Below are 27177 nucleotides of genomic sequence, written 5' to 3' on the forward strand. Positions count from 1 at the left end.
TAGTGAAGCGCAGAAGGTGGAGACATTTAATGCATAAGTCTAAAGTATTCTTTCACATTGATGTCGAAACATACTTCAGACGGCAGTGGTCCAAACCAGAGCTCCAACTTTGTCAACTACCTGAAACATGAAAGCAGCTTCCATCAAATAGTGAAGAGCAGAAGGTGGATTTTTTTTTTTCTTTTATTCCTCTAAAATTGATTATGAAATAAAATATTACAAATATTAAAATTTAAATATTAAATTTATTAAATATTATTTTTAAAATAATTATATAAATTAATTAAATTAAATTTTAAGTTCGTCGTAAAATATGGACCGTCTCCTTAACCAACCTAACCTTGCTAGCTAAAACCTAAGCCGAACACCTCCCTCAACTATTTCTTCCCCGCTTTGCCATGATCCATTTCCATCTCCATCTCTTTGTCACAGCCTCTAGTCACTTCCTTCTTTCACACACACACACACACACACACACACACACACATGTATATATATGTATGTGTGATTTTTTTGTATGAATATAGATGCAATGTGTTAGATTCGGTTGGTACTCAAAAATCATTTGGCGTCAATCAGTTAAACATCAATAACATTCTTGAAGGGAATGTTTAAATTCAGACAAATAATATTTTGTACTTACAGTTTCATTCAATTTTAATAAAAAAAAATTCATTTATTAATTTGTATATATATATATATATATAATTTATGTGCATACATATATATATATGTCGAAAATTTTAATAAAAAACTTTATAATTTCATTTAAAAACTTTCATATAATTTTTTTTCAATTGTTAGAAAAACCAAAACAAGATTGCATTCATAAAAGTAATTTTTTTCTCATATAAAATTTCCATGTATCCACCTGACCAAAGCTTCCTTAATTATACAAATGGTTTTAATTGAGTTGATGAGCACCAAATATTTTACTTGTAAAATTTAAGTTTGATCATTGTTGTCAATAATTTTTAACGATATGTAAATTTAATGTAATCTTTACTAAAATTTACTATATGCTTTGATTGTAAAATAAAGTAACTTTCCCTCACCTAAATTTTATATATATATATATATATATATATAACTTCCTTAATTATATAGTACAATGGAGTCAAGGACAATCCCTAATTGAATTAGCAATGAAAAAATAAAATCCAAGCACATATCCTTCTATATGAGGACAAGGCACAGTGTATGTGTTTACCACTGCCACCATTCATTATATTTTCATACGTGCCTTTCTCTCAAGTCTCAAACTTTAACAATTAATTTATTCAATGGGCTAATTATTCTCCCATTATCAGAGTAAGACAAGCCAAGCCAAAGATTTTCTCTGATGGGAAGTATCCATAGGAATGGGGACGAGTTGCATCAACCTTTGTTAACAGATTTAAGATCAGAGGATGATTCAAAAGAAGTACTACGGATCAAAGATGAGGAAGGACAGGACTTGACTGCAAGGATATGGATTGAAACACAGAAGCTATGGATCATCCTAGGACCCTCCATCATCAGCCGCCTTGCTTCCTACTCCATGAACGTTGTCACCCAAGCCTTCGCTGGCCACCTTGGTGATGTTGAGCTCGCTGCTATTTCTATAGCCAATACCGTCATTGTTGGCTTCAATTTTGGCCTCTTAGTAATTTAATCAATCTCTTCCTCTCTCTCAAACCAAGAAAATATTCTTTTTTTCTTTCACTTTATAATATTTATCTCTAACGTTACTTTTTTTTAGCTGGGAATGGCGAGTGCTTTAGAAACGCTTTGTGGTCAAGCTTTTGGTGCCAAGCAGTACCACATGTTAGGCGTTTACATGCAAAGATCATGGATTGTTCTATTTCTCTGCTGTTTCTTGCTATTGCCCTTTTACGTATTCGCCACTCCGATTCTAAAGCTCCTAGGACAGCCAGACGACGTGGCGGAGATGTCAGGAACCGTGGCAGTTTGGATGATACCTTTGCACTTTAGCTTTGCGTTTCAGTTCCCGTTGCAAAGATTCTTGCAGAGCCAGCTGAAGACTCGGGTGTTAGCCTACGTCTCTTTCGCTGCCTTAGGGGTGAATGTGTTGACAAGTTGGCTATTCGTAAACGTCTTGGATTGGGGTGTTATCGGTGCCTCAGTTGCGCTAGACATTTCGTGGTGGGTTGGGGTTCTGGGGCTTTATGGGTACACAGTCCTCGGATGGTGCCCATTGTCATGGACTGGTTACTCAATGCAAGCATATAATGGCCTCTGGGAGTTTTTTAAACTCTCTGCTGCTTCTGGACTGATGCTATGGTATATCAACAGAAGCATTTCATTAAAATTCAATCCTTAATTTCTCCTCTTCTAATAATTAATGATGTTAGTAATTTCTTTTGATGACCAATCAGTCATTTTCTTTCTTTCTTTCTTTTGGTTAAATCCATTGCAGCCTTGAAAATTGGTACTACAGGATTCTGATATTGATGACTGGATACTTGCAGAATGCCACTTTGGCTGTGGATGCCTTGTCCGTTTGGTATGTCATTACCCATTTCTTCCTCTTTAAATCGAGTTTATAAACACTCGTTAACACATTAATTCTTTTTATAAATTGGACCACTTGTCCCCTCATCATTTAGTTTGGTTGGTAATACTATTTGGCAGCTTGAGTATCAATGGATGGGAGCTGATGATTCCACTTGCTTTCCTGGCTGCTACTGGGTACGAACAATTCTCAATCCCATAACCTTCAATTTTATCAGCGAAATAAACAATTTCACCTGAGACTAATTGATTTTAACAATCGTAGAATCTTTATATAACTAACCAGTGCATAATTCTTCGACATCATCATATGTCTTTATGACTGAAAATCAATATTAATTCATTAACATCTATAGTAGAATATATATAAGCCAAAACCAATTTCGCCTCTGCCACACTAATCTTTGATCTTAACAAATAGTAGTAATAACAAAATAAAACTTTGAACTTGAAAATTTCCATTACGTGTTGTCACATTTTGAATTATGTAATAAAACGGTGATCAATAAAGGATGCCAATAACCTGAAAATATATTAATTCTGATTGCAAATGGCAGAGTAAGGGTAGCAAATGAGCTCGGAGCAGGCAATGGCGAAAAAGCAAATTTTGCAACGAGGTTTCCGTGGTGCAATCAACAATAATTGGACTTTTCTTCTGCGTACTTATCTTCATACTTCGTGACAAGGTGGCATTGATATTCACTTCGAGTTCTGATGTCCTTAAAGAAGTCGATAAGCTTTCATACCTGTTAGGCATCACAATTCTCCTCAACAGTGTTCAGCCAGTTCTATCAGGTAAATTTTCAACCTAAAACTGGCCAATTAGGCATTCAAGTGATTCATCGATGGCAAATTTTGGATGCTGTTTTCATCTCTTCACTGTTTCAGGAGTGGCAATTGGATCGGGATGGCAAGCGACTGTTGCATACATAAACTTTGGTTGCTATTACATTATTGGGCTCCCACTTGGATTTTTTATGGGATGGGTTTTCCACTTGGGTGTTACGGTAAGGCCTAGCCCTTCCTTCATTCAATGACCATTGGACTTGAATTTCATTTTTCATCTTTTGAAAGTATCTGCTCCTGGTGAAATGTCTTATGGTAAAACCAGGGTATTTGGGGTGGGATGATCTTTGGAGGGACTGCTGTTCAGACAGTGATTTTGGCTATAATCACAATGCGAAGCGACTGGGAAAAGGAGGTAAGAACTTCACTTATTCAACATTGTTGATCATTTATTTATTTCATTGATTTAAAGACTGATATATAGTCTCTTTTATCACATTGTTGGAATTGATTTTTACAGGCTGAAAAAGCTAAGCAGAGAGTACAGAAGTGGGGGGGGGGGGGGGGGGATGATCAATCACAGGACCAACATTGAAGAGAACTAACCAGCTTGTCCGGCAGTGGCGAGATATGGTCGACAAAGAAATCTCTTAATTGGTGGAAAATACTGTTCAATATCTTCCATCATTGATCATTATTAGTTGCTTTTGGCATTTATTTTTCTAGTTTTGTCAGTTAGACAGGCAAACCTATTAGTAACTTCAAAAGTCAACCACCCAGACTCGATATAATTGGGAACTAATCCCAGATTTAGTCCCCATGATCATAATCAAAAGGAGAAAGTATCCCCGAATCCAAGTCAAACGTACCGTCCAGCCCGACTGTGGTCTGTTAAGGCATTGGAATTCTTTCTGGACTCTAATTGGGCCTAAGGCTTAAAATGGCAATTTAGAAATGGGTTTTCTGCCTTACATGGAGCAACAAGCGCAAGTGCATGGGCTCGCATTCGATTTGAGGGTTATGATTTTACAGGGATTGGTTCAGTACTGAAAGTCTGAAACAAGAAGAAATATTGATCTCACCATGGAAAAAAAAGTGGGATACAATCCGTTAGGCACCAAAACAAACAGCACTTTCCTGAACGTGAGAACAATAATGGGAATGAGCCATGCATAAAAATAAAAAAGAGAAACTAAACTTCATTTTTAAAGCCCTGAAAGCTAAGTTCAAATTATCCATTAACCTATTTTTAAGATAAATTCGTGCAAGGTTAAGATTCAATCTCCCATATTTACAAATTCTTTTTGTCCGATTGTTCATACCAAAAATAAAACCTTTCCTAATACCCATTAGACTCAAAAGTAAATTACTATTTCATTCACATAGGCCTTCAGCCTGCTAAGAATAAAACTAACCATATTCAAGAATGAAAATGAAATTTCTTTGCAAGAAAATGACTAATCGATTCGAATCTATTACAGTCAAATCATTATTTAGACCGTTTTAAAAGGAGATGTTTCAGGTTCAAGCAAAAGAAAAAAAAAAAAAAAAACACTGCAAGAAGGAAACCAACGGCACAAAACAGGGGCAGGGACGCGGTCAAAACCCCACCAACGGAAACAACTGGCTGAACTCGGTCAACAACGGAAACATTTTCCCCTCTTTCTTCTCCATCATCATTACCGAAACCTTTGCCTTGGTCTCCTTCATCGAGTCCCACAAATCATCGTTCCTATTTCGGTTCACCAACAGCGAACATGTTCTTTCCTTGCAATCCTCGAACCTGTTTAACGAATTTAGAAACTGAGTGCAGTCACTAAAACTCAAACTCATCATTCTCAGTCCTAGTTCCGCTACTCGGAGAGACATTTCACGTTGGACTAATCTATAATCTTCGCTAACCAATCTTACAACCTCGTGCACCAAAATTTTTCGTTGAAGATAAAGCGAATTGGGTGCGTTACCGACCTGATCCGCGAAATCAACAAGAAAATCTATCTCTTTAAGTAAATCCGAGTTCGAAAAAGCCAGAATCTTGTCTTTTTTACTGCTGTCATTCTTGGCACGTGAAGAATAAAGGTGATAACCTAAGATCCTGGAAACCATCAAATTTTGTTCCAAGATTCCTGCGTACCATCGAACCCATGTTGATATTTCCCATGTTTCCGAATCCGAATCATCTGGAAACATCGATAAATTAAGAAAATTTCGACCCCCAAAACAAGGATAAATAGAGAGCTGATCTTTCAAGATAAAGGATCCTTTCCCTATAATATTATGGATTATGTAGAGGCATTTCAGGGCAACCGATGCACTACTCGTGTGATGCAGTCGGTCCATGAGAGCCTGGATACAAGCGCATGCAGTGGCGCGTGATCCATGGCCAAGGCTGATAACAGCGGCGATTCGGTGACCAGACGGTGGGGCGGTGGAGCCGTGGGTGGTAGCCCGTAGAATTACGCGACGAATAGATGATTTCTGGCGCTTCGGTGATAAGGTTGTTTTGATCAATGTCCCCTTGTCTTTCAGAATCCCTAACACAATTCTTAGCTTTTTCCGATACCCCATTGAAATCAGAAAAAGATCAATGACAACACACTAAAAATTTGGTGGAAAGAGAAAGAGAAGGGAAAATAACAGATAGTTTCTTAAAAAGAGACGTTAGTTGATTACAAACCATAAATTCTTAAATAGACAAGGCAAAAGTATGATTAATTAAATAAAAAATTCACATGCGTTTATATCGTCAACCTCCCACGCTTTTGCTACTAAACTATTTGACATTTGTTCGGAAATTATTTGTCAAATTATTTTCCACAACTAATCTGGAACAATTATCATGATTTTATAACTTGAGCAATATTATGGTACTTAACATTGTTTTAATGGACAGCAACAAGGCACTTGAAATTAAAATTTCAATTGGATGATGATGAGAAAAAAATCCAATCTTAAAATGATGTAATGACGATGAGAATCTAATCCACAATCTATTCCGGGATCATTCAAATGAAACATAAATGAGGAAATGATCAATATATCATCAAGTATGAGATCATGTTGGGAGACGCAGGTGGTCTAAGCAGGATTTCCACTGAAACTTTTACTTTGTTGAAGCTCCAAGTACTTCCTAATCGCTATATTTTTTATTCCAAGATATGCTTGGCCGGCGCAATCCGACACCAGCTCCGGTGCGAGGCTTGCAATTGTGTCAAGAGGAGGTCCATGTGCTGTCCCTATGGATATCCTACTTGCTTTGTCATCCACCACAGCCCTATGGATCACACTTTTATGGTTCCCGTTGGTCAGTATCAAAAATTGACAGCCAAATACTCCATTAAATATTAAACAACCCCAAGATAAAAGGTTTCCCCAAAGTTTTGAATACTTATTCAAATTGGAAAAGTATAACGTTAGCAATTCATGAAATCAATGTACTATATGATCTCCGGTATTGACAAGAAAAGAGTTGGGAAGGGGAACATTGATAGGAACCCATTTGCCATTGTGCATTACTTGCAGGCCCTCCAAGCTCATTTGCATAAGGATGGAGGTAGACCCATTGAAAGCTCTAGCTGTGGACAAAGCGGATGCTTACATATTTGCAACAAGCAACTGAGGAGATAGAGTCTATAGACTCGACTGCCATTTTCTCATTTATGTAGTTTTCTTCCAATTTTAGGCTTTTAGAGATCACTTTAAGCAGTTCACTCGCCATTTCTCGAGTTTTTTTGTTTTTAGAATTCTTGTAGAACCTTTCTGTTAAACGCAAGTAAAAACATCTGTTTATCAAGAGTTACGACTTACAACACAATGTAATTACTTTGGACACACTTAAAAATCAAGTATATATAGAACACGAATTATAATACCATAATTTTTATATTTTATACATATTTAATTAACACAAAATAAATACAACCCAAATGCAAGAATTATCGTTTATACTTTGGAAAATCTTATATACTGTATATAGGAACATTGTAGTGTGTCTATTTAGCGCAATACCATGGGTACTTATTTAAAGAGTTGTTGTCATCCATGATCCATGAATTGGGAAATAGAAAATAAGCATGATCCAGACTTGTTGGTCTGTACCTGAAGCCATAAGGCTTGTTAGGAGCATTGAAATGGAGATGAACGTGAACGTTGAGATAATCCCTCCAATTAGAACCTTCAGTTGAAGCACGTTCCACACCTTATGGGATCAAACAACTTCTTTCCTGTGAACTGTTGCTTTTCCTCCCTCGTTAAATCGAAGAAGCTTTCAGTTTCCGTTATCATTTCATCTCTCAATGTCTCTGGCACTCCATGATTTATTACCTGGAAACTAATATATGATTAGATAACCATACTAAGAAGAAAAAAGATATATAAATATTATAATAAATTATACTTATTAACTAAACTGATCAGTTTACCGTGAAGAATCCCCTTTCCAGGCATGCATTACCGATCGAGTTCACTAATGACTTTGGAATGCTGATAAGTATCAACAGATGTCAGAAGGGAAGCGACGTCCTGATTCAACTAGTTTTTTGACAGAAAACATATATCTTTGAGATTCTAAAAGTTAATGTAGAAGCCACAGAAGTTTAGTTCATTTGAGTTGCTTACTCTCCATGCTAGCCACTGACCTCTTTAGTTTATATAGAGGAATTAGTTGTCAGGCATTGGGCAGAGGAGAGAAGGGTGGGAACTGGGAGAAGTGGTATGAGGATTTGATTGATCCATTATATATCTTGTATCTTGCAAAAGAACAGTGATATCGTGGCTACATTATTTAAGCAACGAATTTCGTTGCTACATGTAAACTTTTGTTATTCCACATGTTTCACGCATAGTTAAGATTATATCTCGTTGTTTCTGCTATTTACCTTTTATATTTAAGAACAAAATGATATAAATAGCAAATTTTTTAAAAAACAAAAAAGCGATAAAAACAACAAAGCGGAGCCTAATTAAATTTATAAAGACAAAGGTATATGATAATTGAGGATAAATGAATTTTAAAAAAATTAAAAACTAAAACTAATTTATATTAATTAAATTTTGTGAAATTTCTATTAAACATTATTAAATGAAAACAAAATCAAAAGCTAAAACATATAATTTTGTAGATTTTGTATATTTGATCAATAATTTGAAAAAATATACTATAAAGATGTACATTTTAATAAACTTAAGTGAAACTTTTTAGGAAAAATTCTGAAACTTAAAAAAAAATTATTAATAATAAAAAAAAAAAAACTGAATTGAAGATTGAAAGTTATGACTTGATAGGTCTTGTAAAAAAAAAAGACCAGTAGTGTATGAAAAATAGCTAATAAGAATTGTATCTATATATCGCAAAATTTTAAAGGCTTTGAATTTGCTTCATGCTTAAGACTTGTAGTTCCTTTCTTCATACCACGTTCGCATTTCACAAACTGGATCATTGGAGAAGAAAATAAGTAAAATAAAATGTCAAAAGAAAAATAAGTAAAATAAAAGCAATGCTTATTTTGTATATATGAGAAAAGACCAAAAGAAGATGCAATCAGTGATTCAAATAGCAGTGCTATAGTAAAATAGTAATCATGAAATTATGATGGTGCCACCACTTGCTATCGTTATCAAAGAAAATACAGTTAAAAAATTTAATTACACTCAAAGTGGTGTATAACAGTCATTAAAAAATGGTGTAAAGAGGAATAATGACAATGCCGGTCCGTTATTGCCATTATTTGGCTTTTCCATCATCAATACAAATTAAAAATAAAAAACAAACTTTCAACACAATTTGTCAAGATTCTCAAAAATCAGATTATAAAAACAAAAGTAAAAATAAAAGCCAAAAGAAAAGATTACTCAGTTGTATAGTCATATTCTCAATTTCAACTTTCAAAATCAATTTTAAAAAACTAAGAAAATAATATCAACAATTTAATCAGTAGATAGCTACCCAAATTCAAATTAGCTTCAAATTCTCAATTAATAATAAAAAAAAGGTAAGAAAAAATTAAATTACCTATTTTTTTTTGTAAAATTTTTGTAGAATGATGTTGATCTTTGTGTTTGTGAGAATCTGAGTGAGAAAGACAAGGACATGTGAGAGAAAGAGAGAGAGAGATGCAAAAAAAAAATGAAAGAAGAAGAAGACTTGAATAAAGTTGGTTGAGTTGATTTGAGGAAGGGTTGAGGCAACGCCATGAAGAACTTGGGAAAATTTTGGGGGAAATTAGGGGGTGTTTGAGAATGAATCATGGAATAGGTAAGGGAGGCTGCTGAGTCTCATCTCATAGTGGGGTGGGGTGGGGTGGGGTGCATTGGGGGGTAGAGTGGGTATGTGGGTAGTTTTTATTTAATTTTATAATTAATTTTATTAAAATATAAATTTAAAAATTTGTAATTTTTAAATATTTTTAGATAAAATTTAGTTAGAAGGATTAAGATTTTATAATTGAAAAAAATTAAGAGATAAATAATTTAATATGATATATGTATGGATTCTAGATGAAAAATTTTAATAAATTTTTTTTATATAAGTTAGATGAAAAACAATTAAAATTAAATATTATATTTTGATTTTGTTATTTATTAATTTATAATTTTATATTTGAAGTTTAATAATATTTTTGTTATTTTGGTATTTATATTGTTGTCAATTCTTTTGCTATTAAATTAATTCTTATTAATTTATTTTAATTTTTGTGTAATTATTAAATATTCTATTTATTATATAATATATTGAAAGTAATTTGTGATAAAAATTTTTTACATCAATTAATGTATCAAAAAGATTAAATTACTTAATAAATTTAACATTTTACGATTTATTACTCTTAAGATTAAAAATTACAAAATTACAAAATTTAATGTAGATTTAATTTTTAATGATAGAATAAGTAATATTAATATTTCTAAATATAAGTTATTTTATTTTTATACAAAATAGCAAGCATGCCATCATGTTATTTAATTTTGCAATTAATTTTATTAAAATATAAATTTAAAAATTTGTAATTTTAAAAATTTTTTAAGATAAAATTTAGTTAGAGGGATTGTGAATTTATAATTGAAAAAATTAAGAAATTAATAATTTAATATGATATATATGGGGATTTTAGATGAAAAGTTTTAATAAAATTTTTTTGTATAAGTTAGATAAAAATAATTAAAATTAAATGTTTATTTTAATTTTCTTATTTTTTAATTTTTAATTTTTAATTTTATATTTAAAATTTAATAATTTTTTATTGTTTTGGTCTTTATATTGCTGTCAATTCTTTTGCTGTTAAATTAATTATTATTTTTTTATTTTTATTTTTGTGTAATTATTGGAGATTTTATTTATTATATAATATATTGAAAGTAATTTGTGATAAAAAAATTTTTTACATTAATTAGTGCATAAAAAAGATTAAGTTACTTAATGAATTTAACATTTTACGATCTATTACTTTGAAGATTAAAAACTAAAAATTAAAATATTTAATGTAGATTTAATTTTTAATGATGAAATAAATAACATTAATATTTCTAAATATAAGTTTATTTTATTTTTTATACAAAATAGCAAGCAAGCCACCACGTGAAGAATTTTCAACCAAAAAAGTAGAAGGCGCGCCAAGTGATGATATAGGTTGACATTTTGGAACACTTGTGTCAAATATAAAGGAAATGTTTTATGCAAATTTTGTGATAAAGTTGTAAAATGAGGAATAACATATTTCAAGAAACACATTGCTCATAAAACTAGCAATATTACACTATGCCTCAACGTCACTTGTATGTTATGTTTTTATAATTCTTTTGAAAATATTATTGATAATTGCTCAATAAAAATTATAAATCTACATAAGCATGTGCAACTAATTTTTCTCTTTTTCTTAACTATATTATTAATGGGTATAGTAAGAGAAAATATAATTAAACTTCTTCATGAAAATAAATCAAAGAAAGTTGAGAACAAAAAGAAAAATGATGAATTCTGATCACAATTAAAAGGGGATCAAAAGACTATGATTATGAAGATTTTATTGATGAAGACATCGCTATTAGATAAGTCATGCGAGCTAGTATCTAATCACAATATAAGTGGCACAAAATATAAGAATTCAGACAAAAAACTAGTAGTTGAAGTAACATACATGAAAAGGGTCGAAGTTCCATAGCTCAATTGCTGAATATTTTGAGAAAAAAAAAAAGGAATCAACTCTAAATGAGTCTAAATTTTTATTAAGAGGAGCTATACCTGACTTAGTTAGAAGTAAGAGTTCAAAGCAACAAAAATAAGTGATTCATTTTTAAAAATATTAAGAAGAAAGATAGGTGAATCAGTATCAAAATTTTTTTATATATGATCGATTTATTTTTGAGTTAGCAAACTTTCTATGATTACATAATTTGATTTTTATGGCAGTAGAAATTGGCCAATATGTGAAACTTTCAACACCTTATGAGGTCTCAAATGTATATTTAGAATCTAAGTATCAATAAATTTATGAATAGGTTAATGGATTATAAGCTCATTGGAATGAATTGGATGTTACTTTGATGTGTGATGGTTGGACCAATAGTTTGAATTAAATGTATATATTTAATTTCCCTATTTACTGTAATAAAAAGATCATTTTTTGGGCATCTATAAATGTCTTAAGTGTTTATAGTAGAGATATAAACTTTTACTACAGATTATTAGATAAAGCTATAGAAGAAATTAAGAAAAATTATATTGTTCAAATAATCACTGATAATGAGACAACACTTAAGGCTACAAGAAAAAGACTAATGGAGAATAGACAATATTTGTATTGAACAGCATATTCAGTTCATTGTTTGGACTTGTGCCTTGAAGATATTGACAAGAAAAAAAATGTGGCAAAGGTTTTGGATGATGTAAAAAAAAGTGACTTATTTTATATACAATCACATTTGAATTGTTAATTTGATGAAAAAAAATACACAAGGGAAGCAAATACTTTATCATGCTCTTATATGATTTGCCACTCATTTCATACAATTAGAAAAAATAATAAAACAGAAGCAAGGTTTGAGAGAGATGTTCAATTCAAAGGTTAGTACTTAGTAAATAGTACAACTATTTAAATCTAGCATCTTTTTATGATATCATTGTTTAAAATATTAATTTAAAAATATTACTCTAAAAATTTAGTGATGAATATATAAGAATTTAAATAATCAAAATGGGGATAACAACAATTAGGGTTTGCTTATGAAGCCAAAAAAATCATTTTGAGAAAATTTTTTTGAAAAAAAACAAGTGATATAATAAAAGTTTATGACCCATTGGTAAAAGTGTTGCGCCTTTTGGATGGTGATGAAAAACTAACAATGGAATTTATTTACGAGGTTATAGATAGAGCTAAAAAAGTAATTTAGCAAAATTGTTGTTATTCTGCTGAATATGAAAAGATTATTGATAATAGATGAAGTTGACTTACATTTAGTTGGTAAATAAACCAAGAATATAGATTGTATTTAAAAAAATATGTTTATTTTTTATGCTTAAATCGCTTTTATATTTATTTTTTATTACTTTAATATAATATTGTTATGAATTATGTTTAGTTTACTATCTTAATTCACAATTTCAATTTGGAGTGAAGCATTTTGCAAATGTACTTAAAGAAACATTAAACGGTATAGAGCAGTTATTGAAAGATTAAAACTTGTATAGATACTCAAATTAGAATGATTAATCAGGTTAGTATTTAATATTATTTTATAACTTTGACATTTATTTTATATATTAAAAATAGAATTATTTTTTATTTATTCATTTATTATTATATTTTTAATCGATGTAGTTACTATTATTTCGAGACAAGTATAAAATTTTTGGTACTCTATAGGCACAAAGTGCTTGGAAGCAAATGAATCCAGGTAATTAGTAAATTAAATAATTATAATTTATTTATATTATTTAATTGAATAGTACATTTAAATTTAATTTAAATAATTTTATACAGTTGAGTGGTAAATGATATATGGCACTTGTGTTCCTGAATTACAAAAACTAATAATCAAAGTGCTTAGTCAAATAGCATCTACAATAAATTGTGAACGTAACTGAACACATTTAGCTATATTCACACCAAAGTAAGAAATAGATTGAAGTTTGAAAAATTTTAAAAACTTGTATATACCATTACAATATAAGCTCGAGGATGAGACATAAAAAAGGAATGAACACTGATGAGATAAATAATTATTTTAATCCTATTAGTTTTGATCATGTTTTTGAAGATGATGATCTACTAATAGAATGGCTATAAGAGAAAGAAAATCCTCTATTAGATAATCAAAACTTTAATTAGTTATGTACAAATAATTCTGATAATGAAATTATTGTTGAACAATCACACTAATCTCAAGAAAAGAATATATCTTATTCAGTTCAAGTCCAACATCAAGTTAGAGTGATGATGGTAGGGATTTAAGTCTAAATAATGGTGATGCTGCAAATCTTGATGGTAATATGGATGCAAATTGACCTTATAGCCCACTTGGAAGAGAACTTGGGCTTGTTGCTACTAATGAACTTTTCATTAACATGACAGAATATGGAGTAAATTCATCTGCTGAATCTAATAGGAGTCAAAGTGCACATATAGCTCGATCAAAAGGAAAAGCCAAGAAGCACTACTATGATATTTTTAGAGGTTCTTCATCTTCAAGTAGGAGATCAAATTCTAGTATTTTTGAGTATAATGAATCATCTGCTAGTACTAAAAACGTTATTATCGATCGGAACAACCTAATTTTCAACCTTTTCATGGTTATCCAACTTTATATGGTTGTTATCTACATAAATGTATCATCCACCTCAAATATATCATTTAACATAAATGTATCTCCCACCACAAATGTATCATCGTCAAGTATATCCTCCACCTTAAATGCATCAAGAACAAAGGCTATAGGGATGGAGATGGAGTTAACTTGACTCTTAAAGTAAAAATAGATAATTTGATCATTCTCGTCATTCTACCATGTGGTTGATAGAATTTGAAACTATTATATTTTTAAGTTTGTAATTTTATTAAATATAGATGCTTGGTATTTAACATATTATGTTTTGTTAATATCTTGATTTATCTAGAATTAATATTAAATATGAACTTAACTCAAGCAAAAAATTTGTTGTTAAACCAAATATGAATGTTTAATTATAATCTAACTAAAATTGTAAATAATTTTTTTAGAAAATAAAAAATATAGTATCATAAACTATTTTAAAAATCATTAAATAAGAGTTATTATTATTATTATTATAATTATTACATTTTATAACAAATTATATAAAATAAAAAAAATTAATGACCGCAATGATTTTGATAACCATAATAATCTTTGTCATATCCAAAAACGCGATAAACGTAATATGACCGAAAATATAACTACAACTGCTATTTAAATCCCTAAATGCAACATTTTGTATATATTAACATAAATTTATGGTAATCAGTGGGTTGCATTTAATTATACTAATGACTAAATTTCTTCGCACTTAATTACACAAATCAAATTAGAACTCGTGATGAAGATTTTAAATCAGCCCCACCACAAAAACACATTAAGCACTAAAATGCATTATTCTAACAAAAACACATCCAGAAAAAAAATTTAAATGTCAGATATCGATACCGTGTATTGTTGTATCTCTCTTCGTGATAAAAAAATATATATTATACTGATAAATCGTCAAAACTCAAGACCAGAATAATCCAAGTCTCAAGAGTTCAAAATACCAGCAACCCAAGTATAAATTATTTATCATTCATAACGATTCAAATTTGTCTAAAATAAAATTGGCACTATCAATCAAGTATATTTAATAAAATTAAGCATTATAATTTCACTGCTATTTCATTGGTAAATCAAGTATAAAATAAGGTCTAAAGTTGCAACTAATAATGGTACATGAAGTTAATTATTAAGGCTCAAAAGTTAATTCTAAAGGCAGTTTAAGGTTATCAGATGTTAAATTCGATCATTAAAATAAAAAATCCAGCATTTTTTTTTTTAAATTTTTGCTGATAAAAGTAGAGTTTAACACTTTATCAACAAGTAATTCGAATATAATCTGTTACATTTGTGCAATTAATTAAGTTATGTGGCGGAATAACAAGTCATATTGATATCATTTCCTAATGATTTTAACTTTGAATTATGTCGTTTTAGATTAATTAGTACTCTTCCTATTCTTAACTAACCTTGAAAGAAAAAAAAAAAAAAAAGGTTTTTGAACGAACCTAGCTATAACCTGACTTTATATATAAGTTAATGATCATTTATTAACCTATTAATCTTGGCCCCAAAAAGGTTCACCTATAATTCGTTGACAAAGTTAAAAAGAAAAAGTTGCATGCAATGCAATAGGAGACAATTAAAAGCTTGCTCCTTAGCTTAACCTAATTTTATTGACAATATTGATATAATTAGCAGTGATGGAGCCAGAAAAAATATCGAGTTATATGTAAGAAAAAAAAAGCTGTCGATGGAATCATATATATCAACCCACGCCATATAAAAAGGATACTTTATATATTTATCGAATTTTTGAAAGTTCTAAAAATCATAATAATCTCATTTAAAGAATGCATGTTCTTTTTATATAACTATGGTTGGAACCTAAAATCTTTATCTATATCCCACCTAAGTCTTACCATACTCAAACTAAATTCCAAGTAAGAAGACATGTTTTTTCTTTCGTGAACCGAAATGGTTGGTGAATGTATGTTTGAGAGGTCAGGCAAAGGTTCAATGCCTTCAATGATTGCCTTCCAAACTTCCAAGTCTTAATAAAAGCTAATTTATGTTACAAGGTGCAGCACATATATATTGAGAATATACTAGTATTAGAACTCATAAGTTCGATCAAACTAGTTGGGCTTAGGCTTAAATATGTACTTGAACGTTTCAATCGAGTTTCAACAAATCATTTACTCCCCATGCAATATATATTTTACTCTATTTATTTATTCGTAAAAAGGTTTAGATAAAAGTTTATCAAGTTGATTAACAGTCACTCTTAAATAGTAAAATTTAATAAATTTAAATTTTAATACTTATAATTTTTTATTTATTTTTGAATTTTTTTTTATAAAAAAGTAGATAATTTGAAAATAAAGAATATGCTGTTTTAATAAAATAAAAAATTAATGTTGTAAAAAGCCTAAATATATTTTAAAAATTAAATTATAAAACACTAATAATATTATCTTATTTTATAAACCTAACATGCAAAGTCCAAAAATAAGATCTCAAGCTAATAAGTCTATTTTTTTTCTCTTTGCATGCATTACAAAAGTTCTTTAGTTATATATAGTATAGTTTCGACCAAAACATAGGAGCAATGGAAAAAGCATATCTATACAAATAGATTAAACTTTAAAGTTATCCCCGCTTAAAATTAAAACTAAATTCATGGACAATTCATATTTGTCTTAAATTACAATTCGAGGGTTAAATTATGTATAATATTATAATTATTTGGATTAAATTTGAATTACATGATAATTTAGGAACAAAAATGATTTAATTGGTTAATAATTATTTTAAAAATTAAAAAATAAAAATTATTGTTTTGTGTTTATTTAAAAATCAAATCTATATCCTACTATTATTTTGGGGTTAAAGAGGAATGTGACGACATTTGGTCAATTAAGGTATTTAATTGAATAATACGTAATATTTTGATTCGGTTGAGTTGAGTAAATTATAAGAGATCATATGATTTGTAATTAATTGAATTCATAGATACTATTAATTAACTTATGTTCTTATTCTTTTATTTTAAGTTACATGAATCTAATTATTTATAAATCAATTATTCATGAACTTAATTATTTAAGAATTCATGATATTTATGAAACTAATTAATTGTGAATGCATGTACTAGAAAATGATTTTGTCTCAAATTCCATATCCGCTTTAAGTGTATAATCTTTGACCTTCATCATTCACTTAATCTATTCAAAAGAAAAAAGAAATCAATTATCAAAACCCTTTTGTCCCTTACAAGTTACAGCCGACAAGCTGCATTTGTTGAATATTGGTGTTACTATTAAACATATTGGTACGTAACAATATTAGGTCAAAATCACTTTGCAAGGAATGTAACAATAACAAAGAAAATTTTTAGTTAGATATGGACCGTTCAAACTTTAAAAAAAAAATCGCAATCCAAAAATAACATATTTAAATTTAAAATCAAAATTCATCAAATATCAATTTTTAAAAATGAAAACATCAAATAAATTCAACAAATAAAATTTGAATAAGACAATTATGCACTGAACAAAATATTTGGATGCAATAAAAATATTTATATAGATAAATCATTTTGAAAATTCTGACTAAGTGTAGGTATTTAGTATTTTTTTTTCCTTTGATAACATAAACTTATATTTTGGTCATTTAAGCTACAACCCAAGAAAAATCAGAAAAAAAATAAATTAAAACAAACGGATGAAAACTGAAGATAGGTAAAAATGAAAAGATTAAAAAAAAAAAGAGCCCAATGTACACATATATTCAGTTGGTCAAACCTCAAAACCAAAAACCTAAAAATTCAGTGAACCACCAACTACTAGACAGTCTAGACTTGACTTTCAGGCCGCAGCCTGTCCGATGATTGTTCACCTACGTTATCCTCTGCTCCAATAAACAAACGATCAAATGGCGATTTAATCGATTTAAACAGACCCTTCGGCGGCGGCGTAGCCAACCCCTCATCACCACCACCAACCACCGGTTTTGGAGACCTAACCGATCCGGTCCTAGAGAAAAACGGAGGAGTCATAGTGAACCCCCACCGATCTGACCGATCGAACCTCTCGTAGTTAAAATAATTCCTCCCTAAACTCCTACTCCTATAACCCCTCCTCGAACTCCTCGCTCTGGGGAACGCCACAAAACTCTTAGTACGGCTCAAACTCGAGTTCATCAACTGGCTTCGTACATCCTCCGGCAACCTTAGCGTGAACCGCTCATAATTCTCTCCCGGCTGTACCAGCGAGTGACCCGTCGAGTGAGACCGCGGAAACAACCGGGTCAACCTCCACCCCGTCGACCGTGACGTAGGAAGACTGTACTGATTATTTGCCGTGTTTGAATTTGTCATATTCACATCCGGCGTTTCTATATCCCTTGTCTGATTAACAACCTCAATACGACTCGTTTCATTGCTTAAATTATTGTTTTCGGGTCGGTTTTCGGGCTCAAGGTCCGAATCGCACACTTGGACTGTAGCGCAGGTGATTGTCTCACCGGGCTTTGGAGCCAAATTGGCGCGGCAAACGGGACAGGTGGAATGACAAGAGAGCCAAGCGTCGATGCAATCAGGATGAAAGACGTGGCTACATTTAGGAATCAAACGCAGCGTTTCGTCGTCTTCAAACTCGTTTAAGCAAACGGCGCACTCGAGCGTGCCTTGTCCGATCTTGAGTCCTTTGACCGTCGAGTAAAGAAACGTCGGGAAAGACTCGATCACCGACGCGTCCAGTCCGCGCGTCAACCTCCTTGATCGCCTCCCAAAATTTACGGAGGCATCCCAGTTCCCGCGGCGCATCCTCCTTTCCGCGCACTGCCTGATGTAAACGGAAAAAAATCCCATGAAGAAAAACGCTGTGACCAAAACCACCATGACAATCGCCATTGATGGGTTGAATTTGGGTCCAGCCGATCCGTAGGGATTGGACGGTGGCGGTGGAGCTGCGATCGTTTGGCTTTGCGCGGTTGACAACGAAACGACGAAACAGAAAGAGAAAAGAAGTGAGTTTGCCTTTGCCTTTCCCATGCAAAGTAGTCCATGGTTCCGCCTGAAAAGTCGAAGAAATGAACGGCTACGATCTTTTTGATTCATCAGGTGTTGAATTGAAGAAGACATCAGCTGGTGGAGTGTTGTTTTTGCTACTGTTGATGATGCTCATGAGTTATGAAACAGTAATGACATTTAGCTGTGTTTTTAATGATTTTCTTGTTGCTCAAAAGCAAAGCAAAGTATAAAGCCAAAATAAATGGTTCGCGCTTATACAGCAAAGGGAAGAAATGAAGGGAAAAAAGTACGGTATCTTATGTGGCAGATGTCTGGGAATATAAAGAGAAGAAGAAACTTGTTGTCCAAGCGCCATGGTCTGCGCGTGGGGTTAAAACTAAAAGGATTCCTGGGCCTTAAGCTAAAACTAAAGTGAGATTTGTTGTTTAATCGGGGGTTTTGGATTTTGACTTTAAGGAAGAAAAGAGAGGCCCGCGAGGGAACATAATTTCAGCGCAGATGGAGAGGGCCGGTGAAAAAATGTAAACCTTGACACGTAAGTTGAAGGAAAGGGATGGCTGATTGGTAGGAACGTGGAAATTTACCAAATTTGTCTAATTGTACCGAGTGTGACTCTATCAGGAATTTCAAGCTTCGCTGCTGCGATTTCACCTGTAAATTTGTATAAATCCAATTTTCTAGAAGGTTTAGCTTAATTTGTTTAGTGGAATTTGGCAATTGGGAAAATTTACCATTTCTTTAAACTTGTATATATTTCAATTACAATTTTTTATTATAATTTTATAATTATTTTAATTATAATAAAAAATTATATTATAAATTTCATATAAAATATTAATATATTTTATATAATTTTAAATTATAATTAATTAATTATAATATAATAATTATTGGTGATATAATTCATATTTTTTACACTTGTTGAATTAAGCAGAAGATTTAATAATAAAAATAAAAGAAAATAAGGTGATCAAAGATGGCCAAAAAAATTTAGGTTAAATTTGATTGTACATAAGATTAATTTTAATGAAATTAAAAAAAATAAAAATTATTATAAATATAACTAAAAAAATTTAATAAAAAATTTATATTAAATTAATTTTATTAAAATTAATATTTAAATTCAATCAACACTATATTATATTCAATCATCACTATATTAAAAATATGATAAAATTCAAACCTAATCTTAATTTCAAGCCAGCGAAGTCTAGCCCCCACCTCGAGAAAAACTGGATCCCCGTAACGAGGCAGTCACTTTCAGTCTCTTATCCCTTCCAAGCAAATTCAAATTCTATTCCGGTCAAACTAAGGAAAGTATGTGACCTTCCTGGAAGCGCCCATGAAAGTAGATCACAGCACGAAATTAAGTTTTGCCTCAAAAAGTTGTAACTGAAAGAATAATGGCGGATAGTACAAGTGATTTTAAAGCAATTTGTTTAAAAAGGGATTGAAGAAATTATCGCAAAAACTAATAATCAAAGGCAATTGTTATTTTAATTGTTCCTGATATATGTAACACCGGATTTAATAATTACTTTCTCAAGAGTTTACTAACAATTATTTATTGATATCAGTCTCTTCCATCATCGAATGGATGGCGAATCACTGATCCATATTTGATCATTATTAGCATAGAAGCATTTCTTTTTATTTATTTTTTATTGAATTTACTCTTTCAACCAAACTACATATATTTATTATTGAATTAAATATTCATTTTTTAATTATAATTATATAAATTAATTAAATTAAATTTTAGATTTATTCAATTTTTTTTTGACTTGTTAAATTATGTATTAAATGATGATTAATTATTTTCTCAGTCCATCACTTGATAATCTTAGATCAATAATTATCCACATATCTAGTCTACATCAAGACAAAAATTATTATTATATTTCAACATTTTTCATATTTTATGATATTTTTATATTTTTATTTATTTTTAAAAATTTTAAGAGATCACATACTCTAATTTACGAAATTAATTGAGGCACTATCGCTGTATATATGTCTATATAAATATAACAAAAAAATCTCTCATATTTTTAGGTTATATTATATATATATATATATCCATCTATGTATTTAAAAATTAAGCAGGCTTTCATCTATTGAAGAATTTAATTGGCTCGATCACCATATGCCTTATCTGACAAAATTCCCTAGCATCTAATCCTCTCTGAGGTTTATCCATGCAGCTTTAACCTCTATCCCACCAATCCAAGCTTTTTAATTTGCATAATTAAAACTTGTTTTTGAGTTGGATTTCAAGGCAAACTGATTAGCAATGAATGATCAAAAGGAGGAATTGAAGATGGATGTAAATTATGATCAAGATAAATTAATCAATAATTTTTAATATGAGATACTATTACTAATAAATTTTGTGATTTATTGATAAACGTTGAAGTCTTAATTTTAGTATTAAAAATTAAATTTTTTACGACTTCAAGCATAAAAAAAATAATTAAAAGCAATGAGGAAAACACTGTAAAGACCACCTAGGTGTCAACTTGATCATAAGCAAGAATTATTTCTAGATGATGATAACCCTTACGTATTTTATACTAAATCCTCCAATGCTACAACAAACCATGAAACTGGTTAACTGACTAATTCGTCTATCAATAATTTAATTAACAAGGCTTAACTTTTTGGATTGATATGAACATCAAGACTCTTTTTGGTAAGAAAAAAAAATTATAAAATTAAACTAAAAAATAACACATGGTTGTTATTATGAATAACAACAGTTAAATTTAAAATTTTCCATCCTACCTGTTCGTCTTCCCTATCAAATTATAATAGCTTTCTAGAACAGTTACTTATGCATAAACTTTAAGATTTTCTTTAACTTTTCTTTTCAAATAAATATAGAAGTCCATTGAACATTGGACTATAGAATATAATATATTTCAACCTTTTTTTTTTTTTTTTATCTCCTAAATTTCTCTCCTTTTGGTTGAATATAATATCTTCAAATTGAAATTCGGATTTTAAAGTTTAGACTATTGATTTACTATAAGACAATATTATATAGACATAGAAACATAAACGTATATGTACATATAACTGCTTTGGGGTGATATTTTTTAAAAATAAAAGAATAAATGCCTTTTCTTAAAGTTAAAAAAATTAATGTGAGAAAAAAAATAATTATGTGTACATAACCTTTTCCATTATTATATATGTAAATGAATAAATAATGAGTTTGTCTTGTATTAATATATCCTTTGCATCATTAAAAGAACTATTATTTTTGGCCTGTCCAAGGGGATATATATGATTAAGACGGATGACTACTAAAAAAAAAATCAGTATAGAAGATTTTTCAAAATTAATCTATTCGTTTACACATAACAAAAGTAGCAATAGAAAAATGTTAGTACTAAATAATTTGATAAAGACTTCGCAGTTGATTGTACATCATCTTAATACGGAAATCATCGACCAATTCATTTGCCCCATGGCGAGTTTTTATTGGCTTGAAAGAGCCTTAATGTCACGGTTTAAGAAAATAATTATGAATTTCATATTAATTATGTATTAAAATTCCATTTAAGATATAAATATTTATATTATCTTTAATTTATTAAATATTTTTTTACAAAATAAAATCATAAGACAATACATTACAAGAACCGTGATAGACTAAAACAAATGTGGAAACTTTGAAAATAAAGACCTTAGGCTTAACGTGCATCCTCATCTCCTTGTTACAAGTTGTACTGATGATGAGACTTAATTTGATCAAATAATTCTTTTCGTAGATGCGTGAAATTGTTGTTTACGTATAAAAAAAATTCTCCTCTTCTGGTTCTGCCATTTGTCATTCTCTAGCTACTTGGCCGAGTTGAAATTGACTGAGTAATCTCATATCTAGTCAAAGTGTATATTAATTTTAATTCTTGGGAAGCAAGGAATGAAATCCAGTCATGAAGATTACTTAATTATTTAATACTTTATTTTAAATGATAGATAAAAAATAATTTAAAAATGAAATAACGTGATAACGTGATAAAGAATTTTTAATGAATCATCCGAAATGAAAGGATTTTGAACGGTTCAACCCACTTTCCAGCCCAAATCTAACGGCTTAAAGCATGTTAGCCCAGAAGAATGTAAGGAACACCCAGTTAGGCCCATCTATCTAATTGAACTTCAATGATTTTGGTGGCGGTTCGGGCCTCTTCTTGTTGGACCAAACTTCCACTCTATCAAATTACTGAAACTGATAAACTAAATTCATTATTTACTCATGAAAATGCGAAACGAGCAATGGATGGATATTTTGGAGATGAAGGTGATGGACTGAATTTCTTTTCCTTTTGTAATCACAAGAATGCAAATATACTTCATATATATAAATATATATTTATTTATTTACAGTATATGATAAGAATTTACTTATATCAGTATAAAATTAATTAAATTTTACACAATTATATATATATATATATATTGATACAATTTATGTTTTGTCAGTCTAATTGTTGGATTCCCATATTCAATTCATGTAGATTAACATGATAAATTTTAAATTCATTAAATATATATTTTTTGTAATATAAAAAATTCAATCATTAAATATATGTTATAAAATAGAATAGTTTCAATCTATATGATATAAATATCATAATGACTTAAAAATTTACGTGCAAAATAAGTATAAAACTAGTACTTAAATTATTATTATTAAATCTAATGTTTGTTTTCTTAAAATATTATTCATCTAAAAAGTTATAAAATAATAAAAAACTAACAAATTTTATAACAATATAATTTAATCTCTTCTCACATATATATATATATAGTTTATATTTAATCTATTGTCAATGTGTAAATTTTATACATTATCAGTAAATCAAATAATACAACTTTATTAATAAGTAAATATCAACTTTTAAAATAAATATACAAAAATTAATATTTTTTTAAAAATTTAGTCATTAATGAAGTAACGTCATCTGATTCACTTAATTAATGAGTGATATCATCTTATTCATTAACAATATATAAAATTTATACACTAATAATGCATCAAATATAAATCTTATATATATATATATATCTAAGATTTATATTTGATTTACTATAAATTATTTAAACATTATCTTTTATCAATAACAAGGTAAACTTGACTAAACAATAAACTATATATTTTATCTTCCTTCCAACCATTTTGTTCCTTTTTTTCAATAGACAAAATCATTCTTTTAGCATATCAACATGTTAGAAAATTTATTAATATTTTTCATAAATCTAACAAATCAATGATTAAAAATATATATATATATATAATGGTATCAAAGTATACATGATTCACAATCATTCCAAAAATTACTGAGTCTTTCTAATTCATTGAAAAGTATTTAATGATATTATTGATGTATGTCCTTCGAAAAAAAAAATCCATGAGTAAGTACTCAACAAACCCCTCTTCAATAAGAGAAAAAAAAGTTGTGAGATTACCACATGGCTCACCCAATTTTGAATCGCTCTTTTATCCTTGTCATGTTGTACGTCGGTAACCCCTTTTACCAAAGCTGAAAAAATTGACAACTCTTGGCTTTAGCTTTCGGTTAGGTGAATTCTCCAACTTTTGGTTGATGTATTGGAGAATAGGTAAGGGATAGTAAAAACAAAGAGAAAAGACAATAATGATTGCAAGAACAAGAACTTGTACCCTAAAAAAATGATTGCAAGAAGCAGCAACAAGCGACCTAGGTTTTATTTCTAATAGTGTTTGGGAATTAGTCCCCGCTTGAATCTATCACAATTTTCGTACGATACAATTGGTCTTATTATACTCTTATCATAATATATACTTCTATAAACTTACCATTAAATATAAATTAAAAGAATCGTTATTAATTTTTTTGTTAAGGTGTGATCGATTATTTGACAAAATTTATCTCATTTAAATAAAAAATTTAAAATTAATTTAAGTATTTTTAAATAGTAAGTTTTAATTTACGAAACCAAAATTTAAGTTTGAAAGTATGGTTATGAGTGAGAAAGATTATAATACTCTTACAACACCCATTCAAAATATGGTACCAATATGATTTTAAGTTATCTAAGCCCTAGAACATATTTAAAATTTATCAAATAATTCAATATTAAAATTTTTTTCTTAAATTACTCTAATATGTTAGTAATAGTTTAAGAATATTTTCTCACCTTATGAGCATTTAAAGAGACTATTTTTCATGTTTTGAAGAAGTTTCGTCATTGAATTTATTTAATTTTGCTTTTGAAAATAAACATCTATAAACCAGATTTATAGTAAAAATATCTTTCAATTTGTTGGTAAGACTTTTTGTTGAAAATTATTTTCCAATCAATTGTTAGGATTTTATGCAAAATAAAACAGCAAATCTTATTTTATTATTTTATTTAAAAAAAATTATAAAGGTTTTCAATATGTTGGTAAAACCTTAGTTTGAAAATAAAATATTGGGCTTTCAATCTATTAGTAAACTTTTTATTTTTTATTTTTAAAATAAAAAAGTTTATAAGATTTTCTAATATGTTGGTAAAATCCTATTTTAAAAAAATGATTGCCTTCAAATATGTTGGTAAGGTTTATATATATATATATATATATATATACATATACATATGCTTTTTATAAAAATGTATTTAAAAATAATAGATAAAGAAATAAATGACTAAACAAATAAAATAAATTAATAAAATAACATATAAAACAAAATTACCAGCAGTCAACTTGGCTTAGCTTGCTTATGGGTGTAGTTACAAGCACAAATCAACGCAGGCGGCTTGGAACTTGGCTGAAAAGGTGACTTGGCTCAAGGTGGAAGGAGCTCCGAGTCAAAAAAAGTGACTTAGCTCAAGGTGAAAAGAGCTCTGAGTCACCAATAGGTCATGCAGATATTGGGTCACTCGTTTAAAAACACGCGAATACCCTAGGTAAGTTAAACTGTGCATTTTCCTTTAAAAGCAAACCTTTTCTTTTCTTCTTTCAAATTCCAAGTTCCCACACTCTCTCTAGCCTAAATTTTCTTATCTCTCTTTACAGGTTCAACCGATGCCAACGAGAAAATCTAAAAGCTAGATAAAAGTTTAGATTTCGGTGACCGAAATCTTTAACTTTTCATTGAAAACTTCAACCCCTTACTTGAAACTTCAATTGAAAAATTCCTAAAACCTAGAAAAAACCTAAGAAAACCTAGAAACCCCAAACAAAGAACCAAATCCTAGAAAAAAACAAATTCACAAACAAAAGCCTAGAAAACTCCCAGAATAATCCTAGAACACCAAACAAAGAACCCAATCCCAAAAAAAAAAAAAAGATTCAAAATCAAAAGCCCAGAAACCAAATCAACTTCCCAAAAAAATAAAATACAAAGAATTCTTTATCCTTTATGTATATTTCTTCCATGCATCCTATCCCTTTTGCTTGTGATTTTGTACTTGATTTATAGGGCTTTTTAACAAAATTTTTAGTGATCCTCATTTAAGATTGAATCTGCAAATTTAATCTTAATCATGGCTTGATTTTAGGCCTTAATACGATTGTGGTCAATGTTCCAATTAATTTCCAAATTTATGTAGATGAAATTTTCAAACTCTTTTTTGCCCAATTCACATATGGCGTTCCTAACAAATTTGATTTGATTTGATTTTTTTTTATTTAACTAAAGAACAACACACAAATAATAATAATAATAATAATAATAATAATAATAATAATTGTTGGGCTAAGACCTGTATCTAATTGACAATTATTAGGCTCAAAGCCCAAACAAAACAAAAAACTATAAAAACCCCCAAACATGAACACCACTAAGGCCCAACAATCCCGATAAGATAAAAAAATGAGAAATCAAAAGCAAGCCTGGACAAAAAAAAAGCGTTTACAATTGCCCTTTTTTACGCATTCTTGTGAAACAGAAATGATGCAAAAGATATAAACAGTCATTATGTCTGGATTCAAAAATCAAGTTAAAATTCAAAGTTAAAATGATATGAACGAAGTCAAATTTGAATGTGACAATGACTAAACTTAATCAAAGTCAAAAGTGATTGAGGTATGCCAAAATTAAGAAATGAAGATG

The 27177-nt window shown here is 29.6% G+C and overlaps 1 protein-coding gene and 3 pseudogenes across 2 annotated transcripts; 1 reads left to right on the top strand and 3 right to left on the bottom strand.

The window, feature by feature from the left end:
• Positions 1-1149: 1149 nt before the first annotated feature.
• On the top strand, positions 1150-4268 carry LOC111315123 (protein DETOXIFICATION 27-like; annotated as a pseudogene). The gene is made up of 8 exons (XR_016330781.1): positions 1150-1645; positions 1742-2283; positions 2420-2506; positions 2635-2691; positions 3072-3309; positions 3403-3521; positions 3626-3715; positions 3821-4268. The product of XR_016330781.1 is annotated as a protein DETOXIFICATION 27-like (transcript).
• A 449-nt stretch (positions 4269-4717) lies between these two features.
• On the bottom strand, positions 4718-6147 carry LOC111314929 (putative clathrin assembly protein At4g40080 pseudogene; annotated as a pseudogene).
• Positions 6148-6355: 208 nt separating this feature from the next.
• LOC111315124 (2-oxoglutarate-dependent dioxygenase 19-like) lies at positions 6356-8142 on the bottom strand (annotated as a pseudogene).
• Positions 8143-17792: 9650 nt separating this feature from the next.
• On the bottom strand, positions 17793-19802 carry LOC111314930 (RING-H2 finger protein ATL11-like). Its single transcript, XM_022916550.2, has one exon. It carries the CDS (start codon positions 19196-19198, stop codon positions 17909-17911), a length of 1290 nt encoding a protein of 429 aa, XP_022772285.2. The 5' UTR covers positions 19199-19802; the 3' UTR covers positions 17793-17908.
• Positions 19803-27177: the final 7375 nt, after the last annotated feature.

This window comes from Durio zibethinus, chromosome 20 (assembly GCF_047325235.1).
Source record: "Durio zibethinus cultivar Kanyao isolate XHJ-2024 chromosome 20, ASM4732523v1, whole genome shotgun sequence".
Classification (NCBI taxonomy): Eukaryota; Viridiplantae; Streptophyta; class Magnoliopsida; order Malvales; family Malvaceae; genus Durio; species Durio zibethinus.